Here is a 23,573-nt window from a genome sequence, read left to right as displayed (position 1 = left end):
TTAGATGGAAAATATTCAAGTGTTCTCTCTTTAGGTATTAAAGATTAAATTCTTCCTTTGAACATTTGGGAGATTTAAGTTTTCTTAACCCATTAATTCTGAGTCAACACATACAGGATTTGGATGCAAGTTCCCATTTTAGTATGCTTCTCATTATTACTGATTTATAGTTTTTGTCAGGCTTTGATATATATATACTTTGTTTTGTTTTCCATCATGTCAGTGTTATGTATGTCTTTTCATGTTTCATTGTATTTTTATCAGAAGTGATTTCATTAGTATTCTGGGGTTTTTGTTTTACTGGTCTTTATGTACAGGCAGCTTGTCAGGAATTCAAATTCTGGGAGTATCAATTATGTGCTCAAATACTGACTGTCTTCAGTGTAATAACTTCCGGGTTTTTCATATTTCTAGATGTTTGTGAGCTCCTTCTTTTTTGTCATGATGTTTATTGTCAATATTCAGTAACAACTACAGATATAACTGTGTGTGCTATTGCCCCTTTTTACAAGTAAAAAGGTGAATAATCCCTGGTGTACTTGAAAGATGAAATGTCAGTAAGTTATTTTTACGTTAGACAAGAGGTCCTGAAATGTGTTAGTGTTTTCTTTATGCTGATGGAAATAATGGAAAACAAAACAATCAGAAATATGCTTCTGTGGAATTAATTCCAAGTAAAATAATTTTCCAGCAAAGATGTTTATTTTGTAAATTGAGAGCTAAGTGTTACTGTACACACAGAATTAGAGTGGCAACATCCCTTGGCATGTCAGTGATATGCAAAGTAGAGAAATTATTGAGAGAATGGTTTTTTAAAATTTAAAAGTATATTTTACTTTGAAAATAGTTTAATTGAAAAATAGTTGCTCACTAACACACTATTTGAACTAGCATTTGTTTTAAAAATACTTCAGTGTTTTGTAACATTGAGGAGAATTGTTGCAGTGTGGAATTTTTTTAACAACTGAGACAAAGCAACTTGGTATGTAAATATATGCAGTGAAATTAGTACTTTGAAAATGGAGTGGGAAACATGCCACTTTAAAGATCCAAGGAAATTAGTTTTAAAAAATAAAAAAATAAACTTACTATTTTTCTACAAATTCTGATCATCAGGTTCCTAACTGTATTGTGTCTCTGAGAAGCTAAAATTTATGGCTGTCTGTATTTGGTGTCAACCCTGGGAGCAATTTCTTAAACATCTCACACATAATCACTGTACCAGAGGAGCGCTGAGGTGTACTATGTTCTTGGTCAACATGTAACAGTCTTTACATTGGTATAAAAGGAATTTGTGCTTTCTTCATATATTTAAGGTTCTTGTTCCCAGACATAGTACACTGACATTGCAGTGCTGGTGGAACAACCGATATCCCATGCATGAAAATCTGTGTGACATGGCAAATCTTAAATACTACAAAACTTTGAAGGACTAAGAGTTGTGGGGTTTTTGCTTAATGAAGTATTTTACATTTTAGATTCACTGCCTGTGTTCAAAGGAGCTTATGTATCAAAGTAGCTCTTTTCTCTTGAAATTTCTGAAAGATTTTACTAAAAAATTTGTTGTAAAGGTTAAAAGAAAAGATAATGAATAAAGGAGGGGAGAAATGCACACAAATACAATTTGATGTGTCACATCCTGTACCAGGACTGCCACCTGCCAGCAAATATCTTGGCTTTACTAGACTTCTTATACTTTGGAGAGTACAAAGTAGTATGGTGCTTGGAGGGATAATTTTTTTAGTCTCTTACTCTTGATGACCACATGGGCCTTTTTCTTCTTTGCAAATCTACTTCATTGTAATGAACACTGGTGGGGGGGGAGTTACTCTCAAAGGTAACTGGTCCCCTGCTCTATCTGAACTGTCTTTCTGCATAAAGGGTATAGGCTGCAATTTTACTCAATTAGAGGGGTATAGTCCCCTGGATATCTTATTTGCATAGCATTTACTTACAAATCTTGCTCCAGAAGGAGATGGGGAAGATCCATCGAAAAAGACCTTTCTTGAAAATAAAATAGCACTTGATGCAAAATACAAAGTCTACCATCTGACATGCATAAAGTTTCTCAAAACTGGCAGTATCACTCTCTGCTTGTTCCTTAACTTTCTAGTGTATCTAATTGTTCCTAGTAAACTAACAATGCTTGGGTGGGGGTATTTTTTATTGTATGGTAACTTTCTCTCTAGTTTTTCTTTTTAATTTATGATAAAACTTATGCAGGATCTTTCATGTTTAATATTAATTAAAAGAACTTCAGGTTTGTTCATTCTGTTCTGTAAAAAGGTATCTGAAGAATTTTTACAAATTTTATCTTGGAAATTAGCTTATTCATTATGTTTAATTTTAGGAAATGGTGCTCTTGCAGAACATTCTGAAAATGTGCATATTTCAGGAGTGTCAACGGGTAAGTCATTTTTTGTAATGTTTAAATTTCATGCATGACTTAAATAGTAAATATTGAAAGCCACCTGGTATCTTATGAAGAGATATTTGGCTATAAAAATTATTACTGCCTTTTGCAGCATGTAATAAGGAATGAAGCAACTGGAACATGGAAAAATTCTCATAAGATAAAACTGATACCTGCATGCTCATGAACAGATTATGCCTTTCTAAGTGGACTGCTTAATTATTTTTCCATACAAACATTGAACTAAGAGAAAAGTTGGTTTAAGTTGAATTGATATTTTCTTTCCACAGTGAAGTTTTTGTGAAATGAAATTTACTGAAATGTAATTTTGGACACTGCTACTATCAAATCACGTAAATCCAAGAGTTATGCATTTCACCTGATTAGATTTAACTGAAACAACTGTACACTTGACTGCACAGTTTCTTTAATACAAGAAAAAAAACTTAGAGCTCATGAAACTGAGAAACTGATGAGATGCTGGGAGCTTAGGGGGTATGAAAGCAGCACACACTCCTGAAAGGTTTCTATGTTCCCTTCCAGTAAGTCAGTTTTAGGCCTCCTCTGGGCAGCAGCCGCAGCCAGGTCTGTTGTGTGTTAGTGATGGGACTGTGTGGCCATTGAGGCATTGGCGTGCAGTCTTTGTTCTTCAGATGCTGTGCAGTGTCAGCAGCTGCTGGGCGTGGTTTATCATACAGATACCCAGAATATGTGCAAACAGTGAGATAAAGGCTCCTCAGCAGGTAGCAGAATGCAAGCCTGCTTCTTTCCCTAGGAAAGCTGCCTCTAATCCCTAGAATTCAAACTGATTTTCACACCTCCTTCTCCTAAAATAAGAGTCAAAATGCAAAGTTGTCCTTTTTGAGAACAGCTTGTACATCTCACTGTAGTTATGCTTGCTGTATTGCTTTAAACATTACATTGCTACTTATGCTTGTATGGTTGAGGTTTTGGATAAATTTATGGTCAGTGTGTGGTCTCTGTTAGGTCTACTGCTTTCTATTTCCCTTTTATTGTTCACCACTCAAGGACTGTTAAAAGTCTGTTTATGGAAGATCTTCCTTACCCATTCTTGTGCTGCATCATGAAGAATGCTGTGGCTTTTTAATAGTACTGGTGCACCAAGTATCATATGTACTACATTTATGGCACACTGTAAATAATAAATATCTACATAGCTACTTGCCCCTCTTGGAGCAATTACTGCAGGAATTGGAATGGATGAGAGACACTAAGTCAACCTAAAAATCTCGCTCTGCAGCTTTCAGAGTATGTTTTAACAACCCCTCACACCTTAGTTGACTGCAGTGGTTGTGTCACAAGTCACAATACAGGCAGAAAAGCATCTGCTGGGCAAGAGGTGAATGGAATTTTTGACTCTGCTTCCAGTACTTTGGCCAGCATGCTTGAATAGGCAGTGCCAAGAAGAGCAGAACACAATGTACTTTGTCCACAAGATAACAGCAGCTGGTAGATAGAACTTTAACTATTGAGAAGAAAGATCAGTTTAGAAATAAATAATAATAACAACAACAACAACAACAAAAATCCAAAACAAAAAAGGTATCTCTGATGTTGTTGTGTTTTTAAATAGCTTTCCAGATGGGAAAAGTACTGTATTCCTAAGTTTCTTTCTTAATACAAAGTGCAATTTCTTCACTGGGGAATTTTGAGGTAATGGGGAAGGGGTGATCTGTTAGGGGCAGCATGAAGAAAGCATATAGACTGACCCAGTAGCATTTTCCTTACTGCTCTTTGTATGTACATCTTAAATTTTAAGTGCATAGCCTAAGTATAAAAGATGGTGATGAATAAAATTTTTTTTTAGTTCCTTTTAAATAAATGGGGTCTCCCAAACATATTTTCTAACTTGCAGGTCATATGTTTCATCAAGCATACCTGCACAACTTTATATTTAGCAGAACAATTTTAAGTAGAGTTTCTGTAAAATAGAACAAAAGACATATGGCTTTTAATCTTTCTAAATCCAGCTTTCATTTGGTGTTGAAACCAAGCAAGCAGTTGTCTTGGACAGTTGTACAGAGATGGGATTTAAAATGAAATTTTTGTCTTGATGGTAGATTTCCTGTCATGCTACTGCTGTGAGACAACGTGACCTACCTTAGTAAATTACATTTTAATAGCACAGACCTCTGTGGCCTTCGGTATTTATGGGTATTTATGCTTCTGCTGGATGCTATATTGCCAAGTTACAGGTACCTTTCTAATAAATGAGCATGCTTTTTCTGCCGGCAGCAATTAGTGGAATGTTATCTCTTTGCATATAAGCTATCACTACAGAGGAGGTGTTTATGCCTTTAAAATCTGAAGAGTTCAGAAATATTTTCATGTCTGTCTTTGAGGTATGTTGAGCCATAATTGTCACAATTGCAAAACCAATTCCCCATCTCCCCAACCCCTCATTCTACATTTTAAAGAACTGCAGCACTGTCATATATATATATATATAAAATTATTTCTTTTTACTGCATATGTCTCTGTATTGCAGAGCAAAGGGCATTTTAAATTAAAGCCTTTTGGCTTGACCTGGAGGCAAAGATTCCCATGCCTTCTTCCCCTGTAGTTCTCCACATAAGACTTTCAGTGGCTACTGAGAGTTACAATGCAATAATTATCCTCTCTGTTCACGGTTTAGACTTTATCACAACATTATTCTCTTTTTACTCTAAGCTGTTTTAAACACCTTCAGATCATTTATCCAGCTGCATTCATGTCCTTACCATGTCCAATATAATGCATACCTTATCATCCTGTGGTTCACATTGAAAGCTAATTCTTTTATCTTTTCAACTAATCTCCTGGCATTACTGTGAAGATAAATCCCTAATCTCCCTCTCCCTGCTTTTCTGAAGTGACTTTTTTCCTTGACATGTTGTTCACTCTTACTTCAGGTACTTTACTTCTCAAGATCTTGCTACAGAATTTTTGCATAGGTTTCTTAATTATTATCTTATTATAACTTGCTAGTTGAATTTGGTACAGTAAACTTTTAATTGGCTCTCTTCTGTTTACCACTCAACATCCTGTAGGTTACAATAATGTTCTGTAATTTGTGAAGGTAAACAAATTTCAGGAAAACGGAAATAAGAAAAATTGTTGTGTCTGTTTTTAAAAAGTCTACAGGAAAATCCATATACACCAGAAATTATGTGCAAGCTCTTTTGACCATTATTTTACACTGTAATATGTGAAACATCCTCAGTCCTAATTGCAGTATTGAAATTTACTGAACAGTTGTATCAGAGTAACAAACAGAATTGCAAATAGATTTTTAATAGAATAAAGGTTATCACAGGAAAGTGTTTGAAATAGGTAGGAGATGGATGAGCAGAATTGTGCCGTAGAATAGTAGGGCATTGAAAGGAATGTATGCAGACACAACTCACGTAGAACTGGTTGTGCAGGAGGAATTTGTTCTCCCCTCCAAATATTACAGCCACCAGCATGAGATTTGAAAACGTCTTGGGCATGCATCACTGGGTGTCTTTGCTTCTCTACAATGCAACCTTCTCAATTTCTTTTGTGCTTCTGCCTTAATTGCAGACTCATTTCCCTTCATCCTGACTCGTCTAATTTTCATTCTGCTGTTCTCTTATGTATTTTTAATACTTTAAATAAATTATTCTAAACCTAATCAGTTTACCTGTAGTTTTAAGTTGTCCTAGACACAACCGATCTGTATGATAAAAGCTTGTAGGGCTGCTAGCAATTGAGATTAAAAGTCCAAGTTTTCCTCAGCTTAAAGTAAGGATGTTTGCCTCTGTTTATGCATTTCTGTTTCCCATACTGCCAGTTGGATTTTTTTTTAATCCCATATCCTTTGTGATGTTGCTTACATTCTGCATGTGTACAAATATGTGAAGAAAATGTATATTACATAATAGACTATTATGGTGTAGTAGAAACATCCTTGATATGCAGAGGGTCAGGAGTTGATTTTAAAGGCTTGCTATTATCTTTGCAAAGCATATTCCCTTTAAAGCTATTCTATTTCAAAAGGCTATCCTTGATTTTAAAAATTAATCTGAGAAATTATTCTCTCTCAAAAAGACTACACTTCTGAAGTGCAGCTTCTGCACAGTTATCTTGACCTTTATACACTTTTTAAGCAAACAGATTTATCTTGTCTCCTGACTAATAAGTAAGATATTTTTAGTGCATGAATATATATCAAGTATGCAAATGCGTTTAGCTTGTCTAGCCAACTTGAAGTTAAGAAAGCTGTAATTCACTTTTCAAGTCCGTTCCCTTGTTTTGAACCCCCACTTTGTCACATGAATACATTCTTCAGTGTTTTCTCCTCTACAGCACTTGTACAGTTTTGTTCACCCTGTATTATTGTGCCTGTGGTCATTCTTGCTTCCCTGTGCCCTCCATAGTCTGCTTCACTCTCCCCATGTTGGATGCTGTTGCAAATGATCATCTTTTGCTCTCAGCTCTGTAGTGTGAGCTTTACTGGAAACAGAGAAAAAGACATCTTAATAAAAGCACGTAGAAATTACAGGGAAAAGGTTGGTTCTGCAAATGATAAAAAATCCTGAGTTTGAGTAAAACTGGAAGCTTTTGTGTGCTCTGAAAGTACTACCTTGGTTATACAGGATTTTCATGTGGAATTTCTTCTATTCACACTTGTGTACAAATAGATTACTGTTTGTACTGCTGTAGGGTTTAGCATGTTAATGTTTTTGGAGGTAAACTCTGTAAAACTGAATGAGCCCGTGTTTAATGGATTTTTTGTAATGCATTTTAGTGAAAAGTTTCCTTTGGCAGGTAAACTTAATAGCTTCTTTGGAGGTTCTCAGTTAGAAAATTTTGTCTGTCAGTTTGGAAATATCTGATAGCATGTGTATGTTGTAGTGTAAATTTTACCTCTAGGCAACTTTTTTGAAGTTGGGGACTATTTCAGTAGTAACCAAGTAGTATATGGATTTGTTGCCAGCATTTGCAAGCTTGGTACAAAATGTCTTACACATTCTTCTACTTTTTTGCATGTTTTTGTTCTGGTTTTGTTTGTTTGTTTGTTTGTTTTTGTTAAAACTGCTATTTTACTTTAGCAACTGAATAATCAGCTTTTCTTTCAAGTCCTTACATTTATTGCCTGAACAAATGTTAAGTATCAAAAGATCACTTACAGAGGAGCTGTGTTCCAAATTATCATGGTGTTAGAGCACCACCTATAGGGTTTGCTCAAAAATTTTAAAAAAAGTGAATGATTGCATATTCAAATTAAATAATATCTTTCTGTATTTTGTGACTTTTATCCCGAGATATTAGGGCAGCTTCTTTGTCCTGCAGTTAAGGTATGTTAATACTTAACTGTGAAGCATGACTAAATCTCTGAAAACATGTGAAAAACTATTTAAAGCAGTTTTCTCTTACAGATATACAGGAAAAGAGAAAATTTCCTGAGTTTCATTTTTGCTATGGTATTTATGTTAATATAGAAAATACAGACATAAGTCAGCATTTCTGTCTTTTAGTCCTTCTAAAATATATTTTAAAGTGTATTTGTTATCCCATATAGAAATACTTTAAAGTAATAATAATTCAGTATTATAACTTTTTATAATTTCAGGTCCCTATAGTATTGCAAAGTTATTTTAAAAGCTTGATTGTTTATACAAATAGAAAAATGTAAGCTGTCCACAAATTACATTATTGCAACTTTTCCACTGTTATAAATGCAGTTAATTCTTCATCATATTTGTTTATTCATCAGTTCTGACTGGATATTTTAATCAAATAGGAATTCTAAAATGTTTTGGTGGTCAGACAATAATGGAAGTTTTTCCTTATTTGTAATAGTTCTTTTGTTCAAACGAGTGCGTGTAACTTACTGGGCTACCGGTAACTTTGACAGCTTGGCAGATTTTGGACCATCAGTGATAAAACTGAAAAATAAAAACACAGAGGGCAATAATTTTTAATGTGTTTCCTCACCATTGAAACTTCCTCATAATTTGAAGCTCTGCAGTGAGAGTATCCTAGCCTTTCTGTTTATGTGAAAGTTGTGTGTATGCTATATGACAAGTGTTGGATATGAGGCTGCTAAGAGGGGGGCAAAACAGGAAAAAAAATCCACAAAGAGTAAGTACATACTTCAAATAAAATCAGAAGAATTAAGAACACTCCAGCTGTGGAAGGAACAGCAGCTGAGTTAAGGCCAGTGCAGAAAGCTACACCTATAATAAAGTAAGAGTACAAATGACTGAGTTATTTCAGTTGCATATAATTAGACCTATAAATGTAATCTTTCTAGTCCATTATCAGAAATGTAGTTATCCAGGTCTCTCTGCTGCAGTAAGTGCTCTTTTCCTTTCAAGCATTTGGAATCATGTGTATGGAGATCATTTCCATGCCAAGAACTGGAAGGGGGAAGGTATTTAATTGATGGTCAAACACTGGGTCTGCCTAAGATAGGAAATTTCAGCTGCTTTGTTATTTAGCTTTAATTTATTTTTCACCTTCTAATACACTTCTCAGTATAAGGTGTTAATGCATGGTTAAATTGAACTGAATCTTTGTAAAGACTAAAAATAAACTTAAAAATAAAAAATCTTTAACTTAATAAAGTTGTAAAAGTCCACATAGAATAATCTTTTTTTAATCTGTAATAGTAATTGACATAAGTGCAAACTGCTGCACTGGCAGCGTTGGAAAACTTCTTTTGGCTGACATGTTCCATTACAAACTCCTTCAGAAGTTGTGGGTTTTTTAATAGGTATGTCATCTAACTCACTTTGTTCTCCCTGATTAGGTGATGATTGGTTGGGTGGAGTCTTTTGTCCTACTGGCTTTTTAAAAAACTGAATTAATCGAGTTGCTTTCAATATATATGTCTTTTTTAGCTTGTGGAGACATTCCAGAACAAATTCGATCACCAAGCGGGACAATCACAAGTCCAGGGTGGCCCTCTGAGTATCCTGCCCGAATTAACTGTAGCTGGTACATCCATGCCAACCCAGGGGAGATCATTACTATAAGGTAACAGTGCTCCTGTAATACCCATGTGGATGGAAGAAGTACTAACCAGACATTTTTAGCTGCCAGTTGTACACATACCAGTTTTTTCTTCCTTCCAGTAAGTGAAGGATTTCAGTTCTGTCTGGTTTTTGCCTTTCTCTTTATCTGATTTGCTTGCACACAGCCATGTAGCATTTGTTTTTAGCTGGACAATCAGTGACTAGAAAAAATTTCGGTGTGCTCATTTATTTGGATTTTTTTCAGTGTGTCTTGATACATAGGGATTTTTCATTAAGAAGTACATAAGTAAATGTGACTAAATGCTGTAATGCTTCATTGCTATGAGGTCTCTTGGTGTGCTTAAAAATATCAGGGACAAATAACAAGTCAATAGATAGCAGCTTAGGAAAGGCTGAGTTTTATTGCAGGGAGTTCCTCAGTTTCACATATAACTTTTCTAAAGTAGTAATGTAAAAAGCTTGTGGATACAAGTTCTCATCAGTTCATTTCTGACTACTGATTTCTTTTAGCATCAACATACAAATTAGTAGAGCTTCATAGACTTGATTATGAAAAACTGCATTACCTGCATATTTTTTTAAGTTTCCAGTTCAGACTGCTGACCTAAGAAACTGCTCTTCATTAAGAAGGATTTACTTTGACATCAGTTACTTGTTTAAATTCAGCCCCTTAATTTAAACAGTCTTTCTGCTAAATATTTGACTGGCATAAATGCAATGTAATATAGGTAAAACTGCTCAGCTACTAGAATGCTTTCTAAACTTTTCATACTGATTATTTTTAATAAAACTCTTTTTTTCTTTCATGTTGTTTTCTTTCCCTCATGCATCCCACATTTCAGTTCTGATAGTGCTCTGTTGTCTGTACAGACCTGTTTTGTGCAGTCTCCCCCTCACATGTCATTACCGTGGCAGCTTGTCTTGACCGAGTGCAGCCGTACCATGGCAGTCCATGCCATAATGCTGGGGTAGCTGAGTAGTGCAACTGGCAGAAAGTCTTGTCTGAAAACATAATTTTGAACAATTTAGCTGCATTTATAATGTCAAATCATGTTGCTGCCATAAGTGTAGTATTAGCTAAAATTCTGGTGAAATTTGAGTTAAAATCACTTAGCAGTGTATTAAAGTCATTGAATGAGACATATAAGGACAATTTCATTACCAGAATTTTTGGTTAAGACAGTGTGTGTTTTTGTAGCAAAATTGCATTTCTTTAAGTGGTGGATACAATATTTTGTTAGACAGAATAGATCCTTGCTGTCCTCATAATATAAAAGTATCAGCACAAGGTTAAACCCTATTTCTACATGGGTAGAGAGAAGCTACTTTTTATTTCAGAAGAAGTATTTATTTCAAAAATAACTTCAAGCTGATTTTCATGTGTAGTAATTTAGCATCTTGTTTGTGTAATATTCTGTTCAGTAGCAATTTTGACCTTTTCTCTTTTTCAGCTTTCAAGATTTTGATGTTCAGGGATCTCGACGATGCAGCTCAGATTGGTTAACAATTGGAAGCTACAAGAACATTGAAGGCTACAGAGCATGTGGCTCTTCCATTCCCTCACCATACATCTCTTCACAGGATCATGTTTGGATAAGGTTTCATTCAGATGATAGCATCTCCAGAAAAGGCTTCAGATTAGCCTACTTTGCTGGTATGTTTCAAATGATACCTTGTATAACTTTATGCATTCACTTTTTGTTTCCTGTTTGAAGAATTACTTCCTTATAACAGGGTGCAGTATGGAATACGGGTCTTTCCTGTAGTCGCCTCAAGGTCTATTGAAACCAGAGAAAATACAGATTAGGTAATATATTAGGTATAGGAATATAAAAATACAGATTAGGTAATATAAAATACAGATTAATATTAGGATAGGAATCAAAATACCTAAAAGACTAGGTATTTTGATTCCATGCACAATCTGAATATTCAAAGTAGGAGTAACAATAAGCAAATTGAATAATATTTGGGAAGAAAAGGTTAGCCAGTAGTAGTAGGCACCTGGAAGTTCTTTAAACATAGTAAGATTTGAAATGTTTTCATCAGACTAAAATTAATTTGTTAAAGTACTTGGGTAAACTTCTGAGTATCATAAATACAGTGAGAGAGGAAATAAATGGCAGGATTTTTTTTTATATTTCTCACAGAATTTGCATCATTTTTCCCATCTCCAGAAGGCATACTATCTTTTAAAAAAATAAATCTAAAAAAACCCTCCTACATTGATAGATTATTCCAGCCAAGTACAGACATGGTTCTTTACATACAAAATTTTTCTTGTGTAATTACAGGATGTGATAAGAACTAGTTATCAGTAGTAATAGTTTGAGACTGTTTTGTGAGCCATTTTTGTTCTATTAAAGGTCGCCAAGAGAGAGCAGGAAGCCAGTCATGGGTCAAGACTAGTTCCAAACTTTTCCTGGATTTAAGAGATATTACAGTTTTATGTAATAGCATGATTATGGTGTTCTACATCATGATCATCCCAAATACTGGATTAGGTTGTTCTTGGTTTTCACAATGATTTCATGTTACCTTTCTCCCTTCAAGTGTGCCTATATCTGCTCACTGGCCTGCTCCAGATTTCTGTGCACGCTGACTTTTGACTCACCCTTAAAACAATTCATCCTTGTAAACATATCCAGTGCTACTCACCTTCAAAACTGTTCCAACAAGATTCAGTAAATCTACCCCTGATCTCCTCTAGTCTGAGCTCCTGGTTTTTAATCTGCACTCTTCTTACCTTATAGCTTCCTCCACTATGTCAGTCTCTCACAAACAGGTTTCCAGGCAGGCTTATCCCTCTCTATCACCTGTTCTCAAGTCTACAAAAAAGCTCCTGCTGTGGTTCAGCAGCTTGCTCCTTTCACTTTAGCAGGTCTTGGGGAAGTAATGCAGCCTTGCATTTGATGCTGGCCCAGCTTTCAGGGCAGTGTTCTACCTGGGTTTTGTGCACTGTCTCACCAAAAACACGTCAGGGAGCAGGGAAGAAGCCACTGGCCAGGCAGTCATCCTGTGCTGCCGTTTCTGCCAACGGCCCAGGTGAACACTGCTGCCTGTGTCAGGCATCAGCTTCTGCCTTTTCACCTCCCTCTTGAAGCAGGTGCAGAGGAAAGGCAGCATTCCTTCCTGAGGGTTTTTGAGAAGGAAAGATACCTTGCATAAAAGTGTGGAATAGGTAGGGGAGGTAAGCCATGGGCTTTCTAGAAGTTTTCCTCTTCCTCTTTCCAAATCCTTTCCTCTCTTTTTATCTAATTTTGAGACAATTTCATTATGTAACCCCTCTTGGAAGAAGCTCTAACATTTTCAGTAACAAGCAGTTTTTTCTGTTAATTGATTTCTTCTATTTGTGTTGTAGATTAGAGTGCTTAAGACTTTAATCCTATGTTTATAAATGTCTTTTTTTAAGTAAATAAGTTTTATTTTGGGGAGATCTGTTCAATTTTTTAACAAACAAGCCTTGCTGAAACTTTGGCTTGAGTTTGCTCCCTATGTTTGATACAATACTTAGGAAGTATTTCACAATTGAGGTGCAAGTGTAGTGTTTCAGTGATCAGAGTGGTCTTTTGATGTTTTAAACTAGCCTGTATATAGGTGAAGCGTTGACAGTTGCTTTAATAATCATCTGGTCATTTCTGCTTTTGAGAGTCAAAAAAGGCTCCTGAAATGCTAATGCATTTGCTGTGCATTCAACTGTGCCATTAGGTTTGGTTTCTTCTTTTCAGCATCATGCAGTAGTGCTCAGATTAACACCTCAATAGATTATTTAATTCAGTGTTTTTAAGGCTACTCTCAAAGTTTGCAAGTCAGCGTAGAAAAAGGGGAAGAACCAGCAATACATCTATTACTTGGATGCAAGTTAGGCCTGTCTATGCTGGAATGATAGAAACACTACAGATTCTGAGTACAAAAGTGACCATTAGGGAGTCCCATGTTTAAAATCTGATGTGGAAGATAGGTCTTGTGAATTGTTTGAATTAATTCTTGTTTAAAGAAAATAATAGGTAAATATTCATATTTAAATAAAAACAAACCAGTAATATGAAAGAAAGAAGCTTTACAGGTAGGAAGTGTACTGGACTAGAAAGTAAATTTTGGGCCGCTTTTATTTGTCTTTCTTCCTTCTGTCTTTCTCCAGCTACTTTCTTTATCAGCCTTTTAAGTTACAGGAGTTGAAATGGAACAGAGTTTACTAATGGTGATGTAGAGTGGGAAATAAAGTTACTAAAAGCACAGAGGTCAATGGCTGCTGTAAATGCAGGAAAGAATTGTGTTAGTCCTTTGGCTACAACTGTATATGGATGCTGCTAATGATATTGTGGTATCCTGAAGTCTTTTGTGGTACAGCTCCCAAAGTTAGTCTTATTTAATACATCTCTGATCATTTTAAGACTCTAATTTTTGATTCAAAGATAAATTTTCTTCATATAAGGACTGCAGGATTGGTGACTAAAAATGCTAAATCAGGATCAAGTATCCCAGCTCTTTTCTGAGATGTTTAAAAGCTTGTTGAAGGAAGAGCTTGGGTTGAAATTGTATCCTGTTTTGATACTGTAATATTCCCATCCCAATATTTATAACTCCATGTTACAGCTTTCTTCTCAACCACTTCCAGGTTCTGCAATGCATAAGGACTGAGCTAGATTATAATCAGTACTTGAACAGGTTCAATGATGCATATTCTCCTACCTCTTGTTCTCCTCCCTCCCACCTATTATTCTCTTACCTCCACCTATGGAGCTTAGTCATTCAATTTAGGTAGGACTAGTCTAGCAGTTCAGTTTTACAGGTTTTAAATTCAAGGCCAAGGTTCCAGCTTTGCCATACTAATATTGTCAACCATATGTATGTCTGAGTGTACTATAAATACTTGCATATCTGTAACAGAACAAAAAGATGGTATCATTTATACTGCATCTGTTATTTGGATTTTTTTTGTGTGAAATGAACATGTTTTGAAAATTAGTCACTGCCAACACATACATTTTGCTCTCCTTTTATTCTTCAGTCTCTGAAAGCAGATTTGTAGACTTAAACATTCTTCAGCCATACATATAACATTTATCACTCTTGATTTCATTTTTTCCTGCATTCACTTTCTAAAAGCCTTACCATTTGTGAAATTTAAAAATTGTGTTGTACTTTTCTAAAGAAAAATTATTATTTTAAGTTAGTGTATTTATTTTCAATGCTTTCTAAGTATTAAAGAAAGAAAAAAAGGAGAACAGAAGTGTGATATGACTTGACCTCTCACAGCAGATTAGTTCCAGCAAGAAAAATTCAAGCTAGCAGTGAAACTTTTATCATACTATATAGCAGAGCACTGGAACTTTAAAAATACTTGATTGGAGAAGTCCCTGAAGAGCCTAATCAAACACCAGTTGACCCTGTTTTGAGCAGATGATTTTATTAGATGCCCTCCATTCCAATTGGAATTGTTCTCTTGTAAAAACAGATAAAACATGCTTCTCCTGGGAGCATTAGGATTTCAGTGAGTTTATCCTGCTGCCTTTCCTGTTTCCTTATTAAAACTTTAGGCATAGTGTTCCTTAGAATGAATGTATATTTGTCTAGTTTATTTTCTGAATTACTCTTGTGTAGAACCATGTGCATTGCAGACATGTTTTAAATATTTTGACCATGACAGTTCGTTTTATAGCAAATTTTACAGTCTGTGCTGTGGTTTGTAGAAATAACTGATTGAAAATTATGCAGCAGTGTTTGACTCAGCTGAATTGTTGCAGAGCTGAAATAACTTGGATCCCAGGTATGCTTCTGTATTCAACATGGCTGGAACTTTAATAAGTAAAGGCAAACGTGTTTTTGCATTTGCTGCACTCCCATCTTAGTTGCTGCAGGAGAGACAGGAGCAAACAGTGGGAAAAGGAGAGGGCAGAGGCTTCTTTTTGTGATTGGTGGTAATATGTAATCTTCAGCTGTCAGCTTCTCTCTTGCCTTAGATCCTTTGGTACAAAGTAGGAATCTCCAAAAGCAGGAGAGAGTCTGACTGCTCTTCTGGAAAAGAATTTGAGGAGATAACCAGTACTGCAGCACAGAATGTTTCTGTATTTTGAGTGATAGATGAGAGAGTGTTTTTCTAACTTACTTTTAGCACATTTGAAGTCAGATTTCTCAATAGCTATAAATGAGCATTGTTTTCTTGCTTGGGTTAAAGTTATTTGACTGAAATCAGCTAAGGATAAGGTTCGTGCTGATGTGTTGATGGAATTTTGACCTGAAAATCCTGTTTTCTCTTGAAATTTGCTGAATGTTGCCATGGTTTAAAGACACTTCAGGCATTTGCTTTGCCCTTCCGAAGTACCTGGTGCAGCGAATAAACACAACACAAACCATAAAGGGCTAAACTCTAAGAAAATATTTTTTTTAACTTTCAGGGAAATCTGATGAACCAAGTTGTGATTGTGACCAGTTTCATTGTGCTAATGGGAAGTGTATTCCAGAAAGTTGGAAATGTAACAATATGGATGAATGTGGAGACAACTCAGATGAAGAAATCTGTGCCAAAGCTAATCCTCCGACAGCTTCTTCCTTTCAGCCTTGTGCACCCGATCAGTTCCAGTGTCTTTCCCGCTTCACCAAGCTTTACACTTGCCTTCCAGAATCTTTAAAATGTGATGGTAACATTGATTGTCTTGACCTGGGAGATGAAATAGACTGTGATGTGCCAACATGTGGACAGTGGTTAAAATACTTTTATGGTACTTTCAGTTCTCCCAACTATCCTGACTTCTACCCACCTGGCAGCAACTGCACCTGGCTGATAGACACTGGTGATCATCGCAAAGTAATCTTGCGATTCACTGATTTTAAACTTGATGGTACAGGTTATGGAGACTATGTCAAAATATACGATGGATTAGAGGAGAATCCACGGAGACTTTTGCGTGTACTGACAGCATTTGACTCTCATGCTCCCCTCACAGTTGTTTCATCCTCAGGACAGATAAGAGTACATTTTTGTGCTGACAAAGTGAATGCTGCAAGAGGATTCAATGCAACGTATCAAGTTGATGGCTTCTGTTTGCCCTGGGAAATCCCATGCGGTGGAAATTGGGGGTGCTACACAGAGCAGCAACGCTGTGATGGCTACTGGCACTGTCCAAATGGAAGGGATGAAACCAACTGCACCATGTGCCAAAGAGATGAGTTTCCCTGCTCTCGAAATGGTGTTTGCTACCCTCGTTCAGATCGCTGCAACTACCAGAACCATTGCCCTAATGGTTCGGATGAAAAGAATTGTTTCTTCTGTCAGCCAGGCAATTTTCACTGTAAAAATAACCGCTGCGTGTTTGAGAGCTGGGTTTGTGACTCTCAAGATGACTGTGGCGATGGCAGTGACGAAGAGAATTGCCCGGTCATTGTGCCCACTAGAGTGATAACTGCAGCTGTCATTGGGAGTCTTATTTGTGGATTGCTGCTTGTCATTGCACTGGGATGTACTTGTAAATTGTACTCACTCAGGATGTTTGAGCGAAGGTAAGTAGAACTCAACTTTATTAAATATTTCAGTGTTTTCTTTTTTTTGTACTTGAAGTAGTTTTGTTGCTATATGGATATTGTTGCACATGATTTGTGAAGACATTGCTCCTTTTTATTTGATAGTATAAAGAGGTTAGTTAATCATACACTTAATCAGATTGTAAGGGACCCATAAGGAATATCAAGTCCGACTCCCCCAAGGTTTAGCTTGCAGCACATCTGAAGCTAAACCTTGCTAAGACCTATGGCTGAGCATTGTCCAGATGCTCCTTGAACTCTGAAGGCTGGGTGCCTTGGCCCAGTTTCCTGGGGAGCCTGTTCCAGGGACTGGCTACTCTACCAGTGAAGAAAAGGGGATAGAAGTATTCTGATCACTTCACTATAGAGGGTTAAAGCTTTCAGATGGTGTTACCAAAAAGGACGTGTGGGGAAACGGCAGTTAATTAATTTGCAGTTTATATCACAGTTCTGTATATAACAGCATGTTTCTTCTCTTGTAGGCTAGTTCATACCAGGATTACATATCCTTCAATATTTTACAATAATATGAGTGTTACTTGTGCTTTTTATATTTAGCTCATGGGTTTGGGTTGGTTTGTTTTCAAGAAATTTATTGTTGGGTTGGTTTTTTGCTCTCATTTCAGCTGGACAGACTCGCAGGAATGACTTTATATTCTTTGCCAATTAAATTTCAATTAAATTAGCAAAACTTCATCTTCTGAAGTTTTTTATTTCAGATTATAACAGTCTGATGTACTTTCATTCATTATATATATATATATATATATATATATATAAATCAGTGTCTTATTTATGTATTCTGAAATTTCTTTTCTCTTTGAAAGATCATTTGAAACTCATTTGTCAAGGGTTGAGGCTGAGCTGTTAAGAAGAGAAGCTCCTCCATCCTATGGACAATTAATTGCCCAGGGTTTAATTCCACCAGTTGAAGATTTCCCTGTTTGTTCCCCAAATCAGGTAAGATTTTAAAATAACAGGCAGACCCCTTTAAATTTTAGGGAGACTGAAATAAAGATATTTTAACTTACATCTGCTTCCTTTTCCTCTTTAGCACTTCCTTTTTCTCCTTTCAAGTCAATAGTGTTATACAAATTATTAGCCCTTGAACAAAATCAATGGTACAGTAACACCACAGTTTCTTTTATTGGCAATGCCAGTAATGCACACTATAGAACACCCTCTTGCAAGAAAAGTAATAAATTGGTAGACCTAATTGTATGTTCTGTATTACTGTTGTGAAAATAAAGATTGCAAGATGGCACTTTGCAATTTGGGAAAGAAGACCTAGACTTCTAATGCAGAATGGTAGTTCACATGCACAGTGTGTGGGTAAGGTCATGCCTGCTGCGCATAACAAGATGATGGGGAAAGACAAGGTGGCATATCATATAAAATTATCATGGATGAATAATAAAACAAAAGCTAATAAATGGCAGTCAGTAGTGTCTAGTCACCCAGATTCAGAGGTGGATGGTTAGTGCATTTCTTACTTGGTTGATAAATGAGTTTCTCTCAAAAAACTTTTCAAGGAGTTAAAAAATGTATTTTAATTATAAAGCTCTATTGAGAAGTCTTAGTCTGGGAATCCTGGTGTACTCTACTAGAGTTGGCATTAATTATATTGTGTTGCAGTTAATACAGCAAAGTTTATGGTAACAAAAAATTGCATTACTATCACATATTCTTTCATGCTCACATGTTCACAAGCAGCTGGGATCTGCCACAAAGGATTAGAGGAAAAGAGGAAAATAAATTCCAGTTTGCATGAGAGGCTCTAAAAAAGCATTGTAAAGATTTTTTAGATTGCTAAATTAGCACTGAACTTCACTAATGAATCTGATAAATGTCTGTAGAATCCCTTGTTCTTTTTCAGTGGGTTACTGTGGTTATAATAAAGATCAGTATGTTTCTGTTTCAAACCAGTTCTGTACTTTTACAAATTTGTCTCGCTGTCCTCTTTTCCAAAAAATTGACCTTCACCAGTTTATGATGGATCTGTGTTCACAAGTCTCTTAAAGTAGGGTTAGCTTAAGAAGGTCTCTGGAGAGAATGCAGTTGTCATGCCCAGATGTGTAAGTCCTCTAGTACAGGTAACTTGGAACAAACCAGTGCTTCTTAAGAAGCATTGTCTGAAGGATGGTGGAAGAGAGATGAAGGTGACAGCATGAGAACACTAAATTTCAGTTTTTATAAATTGAGGGAAATGCATGTATGTTAAGGATTTAATCAGGGAATGGCTCTTCTGAAGAATATTTTACTTTTTTTGCCATAATCTTAATGAAAAGTTGTGAATATGGGCTTTATCCTCTAATTAAAGCACATTTGTGAATATTTTCAGAATGATAGGTACCTGGAAGATCTGCCCTATTTGAGAATGGAGCTACTTAGCTGAGGCAGTGTTTTCTCTAAGTTTGAGTTAGGGATCTCTAAGGTGAAGGAGTTTGTGTTCTTATGTTTATGTTACCTTACAGTTGAAAACTAATACAGGATTTTAAACAGGAAAATTCAGGCGTGCATTCTTCTGTAACTGGATAACTAGAAAATAAATTTGGGAAATTTATAGTTTGAAACACATAAGATAATTTTATATAAACAGAACCATTAAAGCATTTTGAAACTGGAATTAACTGATTATATCAGAAAGGGGGGGGGGGAAATCAAACTACAAGCCTCTGCTGGAAAAGATACTTAATTTAGTCCCTTTGAGGAAGCCTTATGGTAGTGGATAAAGAAGGTGGCCACCTTTGTTAAATCTTTCTGGAAGACTTTGTTTACAAATCCTAAACTTTTTGAGACACGTTTCCATGTGCTGTGCTCTAAAATCCACAGGGACTGCCTTTTTTGATAAGACTGTTTTTAACAGATTTTGTGTGCCTGCTCTACTGGCTCTGTGGTTGTACTTTTCTTTAATCTGTGTTCCATATCCAGACTATAGTGCCTTGCTTTCACATTGTCTTTATTTAGTGATCCTTTATTAGGGCAGAAATATACCTTGTATTGAATTCATTGCTCTTTTATTGCCTTTGCATATGTATTTCCACTTAATTTGCCTGTTTATAATGTTTTTTCCTCTAGAGCATCTAGACTTTTGTCATGCCCACTTTTTTTTTTTAATAGCCTTTTGCTACATATACCAGATCCTTATTAAGAAGGATGCAACATTTTGTAATATTTAAGATTCTACGTTTAACTTTTTTAAAATGCTGTTTTGCTCAATAGTTAATAGTTATACCAGCAGACTGTCAATGTTTGATTGTTGCTTGTCTTCTTATTTAGGCTTCAGTTCTGGAAAACCTCAGGCTGGCAGTACGATCTCAGCTGGGATTTACCTCAATCAGACTTCCTATTGCTGGCAGATCAAGTAACATTTGGAATCGAATTTTTAATTTTGCAAGGTCACGTCATTCTGGATCGTTGGCATTGGTCTCGGCCGATGGAGATGATGTTGCCAGCCAAAGTACTAGTAGAGAAGGTGAAAGAAATAATACTCACAGAAGTTTGTTTTCAGTTGAATCTGATGATACAGACACAGAAAATGAAAGAAGAGACACAGCAGGAGCAGTTGGTGGTGTTGCTGCCACCTTGCCTCAAAAAGTCCCTCCTGCAACAGCAATAGAAGCAACAGTGGGAGCATGTGGCAGTTCCTCTGCTCAGAGCAGCAGCAGCAGCACCACGGATGGTGGAAGAGAAGCGACAAGTGTAGAGCCCCCAAGCACAAGTCCTGCACGCCACCAGCTCTCGAGCGCGCTAAGCCGTATGACTCAGGGCTTACGCTGGGTACGCTTTACTTTAGGGAGATCAAGCTCAGTGAATCAGAACCAAAGTCCTTTGAGACAGCTTGATAATGGGGTAAGTGGAAGAGAAGAGGATGATGATGTTGAAATGTTAATTCCAGTCTCTGATGTAGCATCAGACTTTGACATGAATGACTGTTCAAGACCTCTACTTGATCTCAGCTCAGATCAAGGACCAGGGCTTAGACAGCCTTACAGTGCAACACATCACAGTGTAAGGTCATGCAGTCGAGATGGCCCCTGTGAGAGCTGTGGCATCGTACACACTGCCCAGATACCCGACACTTGCTTAGAGGCAACAGTGAAAAACGAAACTAGTGACGATGAGGCATTATTACTCTGCTAGGTACGGATTGTTTAGGAAAGATTGTGTACAAGTTGGAGCAATATCTGTCATTGTTTTGTACTTCACAGTTAAAATTAGTTTTTAGTTTTAAAAAAATCCAGGACAAGACTATGTTAAAGCTATTTTAGCCTGTGTGGTTGATTAAACTTTTCTTATACTGGATGACATTATGGAACAATAAGAGTGAACATTTTAATGGCTCTGAATACACAATGTGTGTATCCAGTATAATTGGATTACTCTTTAAACTGAAGTTTTCCCCATTAGTTTCAAATTTAGTTTATCCTGGTACTATAGTTCAAACCTGAAACATGGCTGCTCAAGACTTAGTGGCTGCCTGTTTAACCCCATATTAACAGGTGAATTTGTACAGAATTATTTTCCTTTAGGAACTGACTCTGTTGTATTATTGCCAACATATTGTAACTTAATATACTAAATATGGTAAGGATTGTTAATGTAAAATATGTACTTTTCTTTGAGTTTATTCAACACTTTGTCTAAATATTCTTGAATTTCATCATAATGTGAACTTACTTAAAGGGAGGAGAAACTTTCTCCAGGAGCATTCTTTTTCTTTCAGAAGTACAAAATGCAATGATATATGAAATTTAGGCATAATAGATAAACTGATGGCAAAAGCTTTTTTAGCACTGACTTTCCTAAACTGCAATCTAATATGGTACAAGCCAAATAGTATGTAAAATCCCCAGTCATTTGTCTTTTTGATTTGAAGTAAAAAAGGGCCGAAGATATTACAATATGTGTTAGTTCTTTAAATATCTGATATGTACAAATACACTACAGAATAAGTTCCAACTGGTAATAGATCTTTCCCTAATACTGTAGGGTATAAAGCTTGTTTGGTCTCAAGGGATTTGCACTAAAATCATATTAAGGTCTCTAATGAGCTTAGTGCACAAGCACTATCACTTTAAGTACTATTATTGTCTAATATTGCAATGGCTATATATTTCCATGGCTCTTTTCTTGGGGTGTTGCATTTTTGTTGCAATTGAATTTGCTTTACTAATTCCCTATTTATTCATTGTATTTAAAAACTGGTTTACTCGGTTGCAGACTGGTTGTTTAAAAAAAACCAAAAGAGAACCCTTTTAGTGTATTTTTTTATGATATTACATGTTGGAGCAAAACAGATCAGTGAGGAAAAAGCTCATAACTTCCAATTTTGTGATAAGCAGGTTAATATGTGGCTACTAGTGTAACAACAAGAAACTACACCTTTTAAAAACAAAACTGTCAACTACTGTTTTATTTATTCTTTGCCAGTCTGTTTTTAGTAGGCTTAAAGATCCAGTATGAAATGTATTTGTGTGTGATTGTATGCTATTTATTAAATTTTAAATACTTTGTTGAATGTCATTTTAAAGCATGTTTAAAGTCTTGTGCATTTCTGTCGTGTTATGCTGTCGGGCAGAACTGACTAAAATTTTAATATGTATCAAAATTAAATTGAATTTTTGTTATGTTTTTGAGGTACTTTTAAAGATAAATCCAAGGTCTGTCTGGCTTTTTATTATTTTTAAATCCTCATCTCTGAAGTACAAATCACATGCAGAAGGAACAAACAATTGAATGGATTCCAAAGTGTATATATCTTCTCCCTCTTCTCTTCATTCACAGATACTGGGATGAGAAAAATAAATTATTTTACCATCTGGTTGATTTTTTCATGAGAGAGTTAGCAGGTAAATTCTGAGTTCAGGATGCAATTACATAGATTTGTGCTTTTGAGGAACCTTATGTGCAATACACTTGTAAAAGATTTTATTATAACGACCCATGCGGTTTCAAGTTTCAGAACAGATCACATCACACTGGTACCAGATCAGGTACAAGTTGGCCCATAATTACACATACTCAAGTAAAAGTCATCAATGGCCATTTTTATTCACATTGAATAATATCTAAATCTGTGGGTAATCTCTAGTCTGATTTCAGTAGCATTGCTTTTAGAGCAGGCAGCTTTGCAATAGGAACATGGTAACATACCCTGAAGTATATGTGAACAGTATGTCCTGGTATAAAATACTGGGTTTTTAAACCTTCCTGATTAATTGTCATTAGAAAGTGGTTGTGGAAATGCTTTTCCCTGAGGCAGATAAATTTTAAAAATAGAGTCTTCACAGAATACCTTCAGTGTTTAACACACATAGTGATCTAAATTTGTTCCATTAGATGCCCCAAATAGCATGTACCTATGGACTCCATATTGCAGATGTAAAAAGAACACACTGTTTAATTTGTTTTAAAGAACAAATGCTACACATTTAACTGAGAAGTTGGATTTGATTGATAATTTGGAAAATTGTAAATAAAATTCATATTTGTATGAGGTGAATTTGTTGCAGTGATTTTTTTTCTTAGTGATATTAAAAGGAGTGCTTGATTTTTCTTTTTGAGTAATGTATGAGTGATTGGATGTGTTTGTTTTGTTTGGTTATATTGAGGGTTCTGATGAGACATTATTA

The 23,573-nt window shown here is 35.8% G+C and overlaps 1 protein-coding gene across 1 annotated transcript in view; it reads left to right on the top strand.

Annotated features, from left to right (window-relative positions):
- The window catches only part of LRP12 (LDL receptor related protein 12), a 50,196-nt gene extending 26,753 nt beyond the window's left edge, over window positions 1-23,443 (top strand). The window contains exons 2-7 of the mRNA XM_059865172.1: window positions 2,351-2,407; window positions 9,283-9,418; window positions 10,869-11,071; window positions 15,816-16,917; window positions 17,766-17,898; window positions 20,218-23,443. Coding sequence (XP_059721155.1) covers window positions 2,351-2,407; window positions 9,283-9,418; window positions 10,869-11,071; window positions 15,816-16,917; window positions 17,766-17,898; window positions 20,218-21,081 — 2,495 coding nt within the window. The 3' untranslated portion in view covers window positions 21,082-23,443. The remainder of the gene's footprint in view (window positions 1-2,350; window positions 2,408-9,282; window positions 9,419-10,868; window positions 11,072-15,815; window positions 16,918-17,765; window positions 17,899-20,217) is intronic.
- Window positions 23,444-23,573: the final 130 nt, after the last annotated feature.

Source organism: Haemorhous mexicanus, chromosome 1 (genome assembly GCF_027477595.1).
Source record: "Haemorhous mexicanus isolate bHaeMex1 chromosome 1, bHaeMex1.pri, whole genome shotgun sequence".
In the NCBI taxonomy this organism is placed as follows: Eukaryota; Metazoa; Chordata; class Aves; order Passeriformes; family Fringillidae; genus Haemorhous; species Haemorhous mexicanus.
This window is presented reverse-complemented; position numbering and strand designations above follow the sequence as displayed.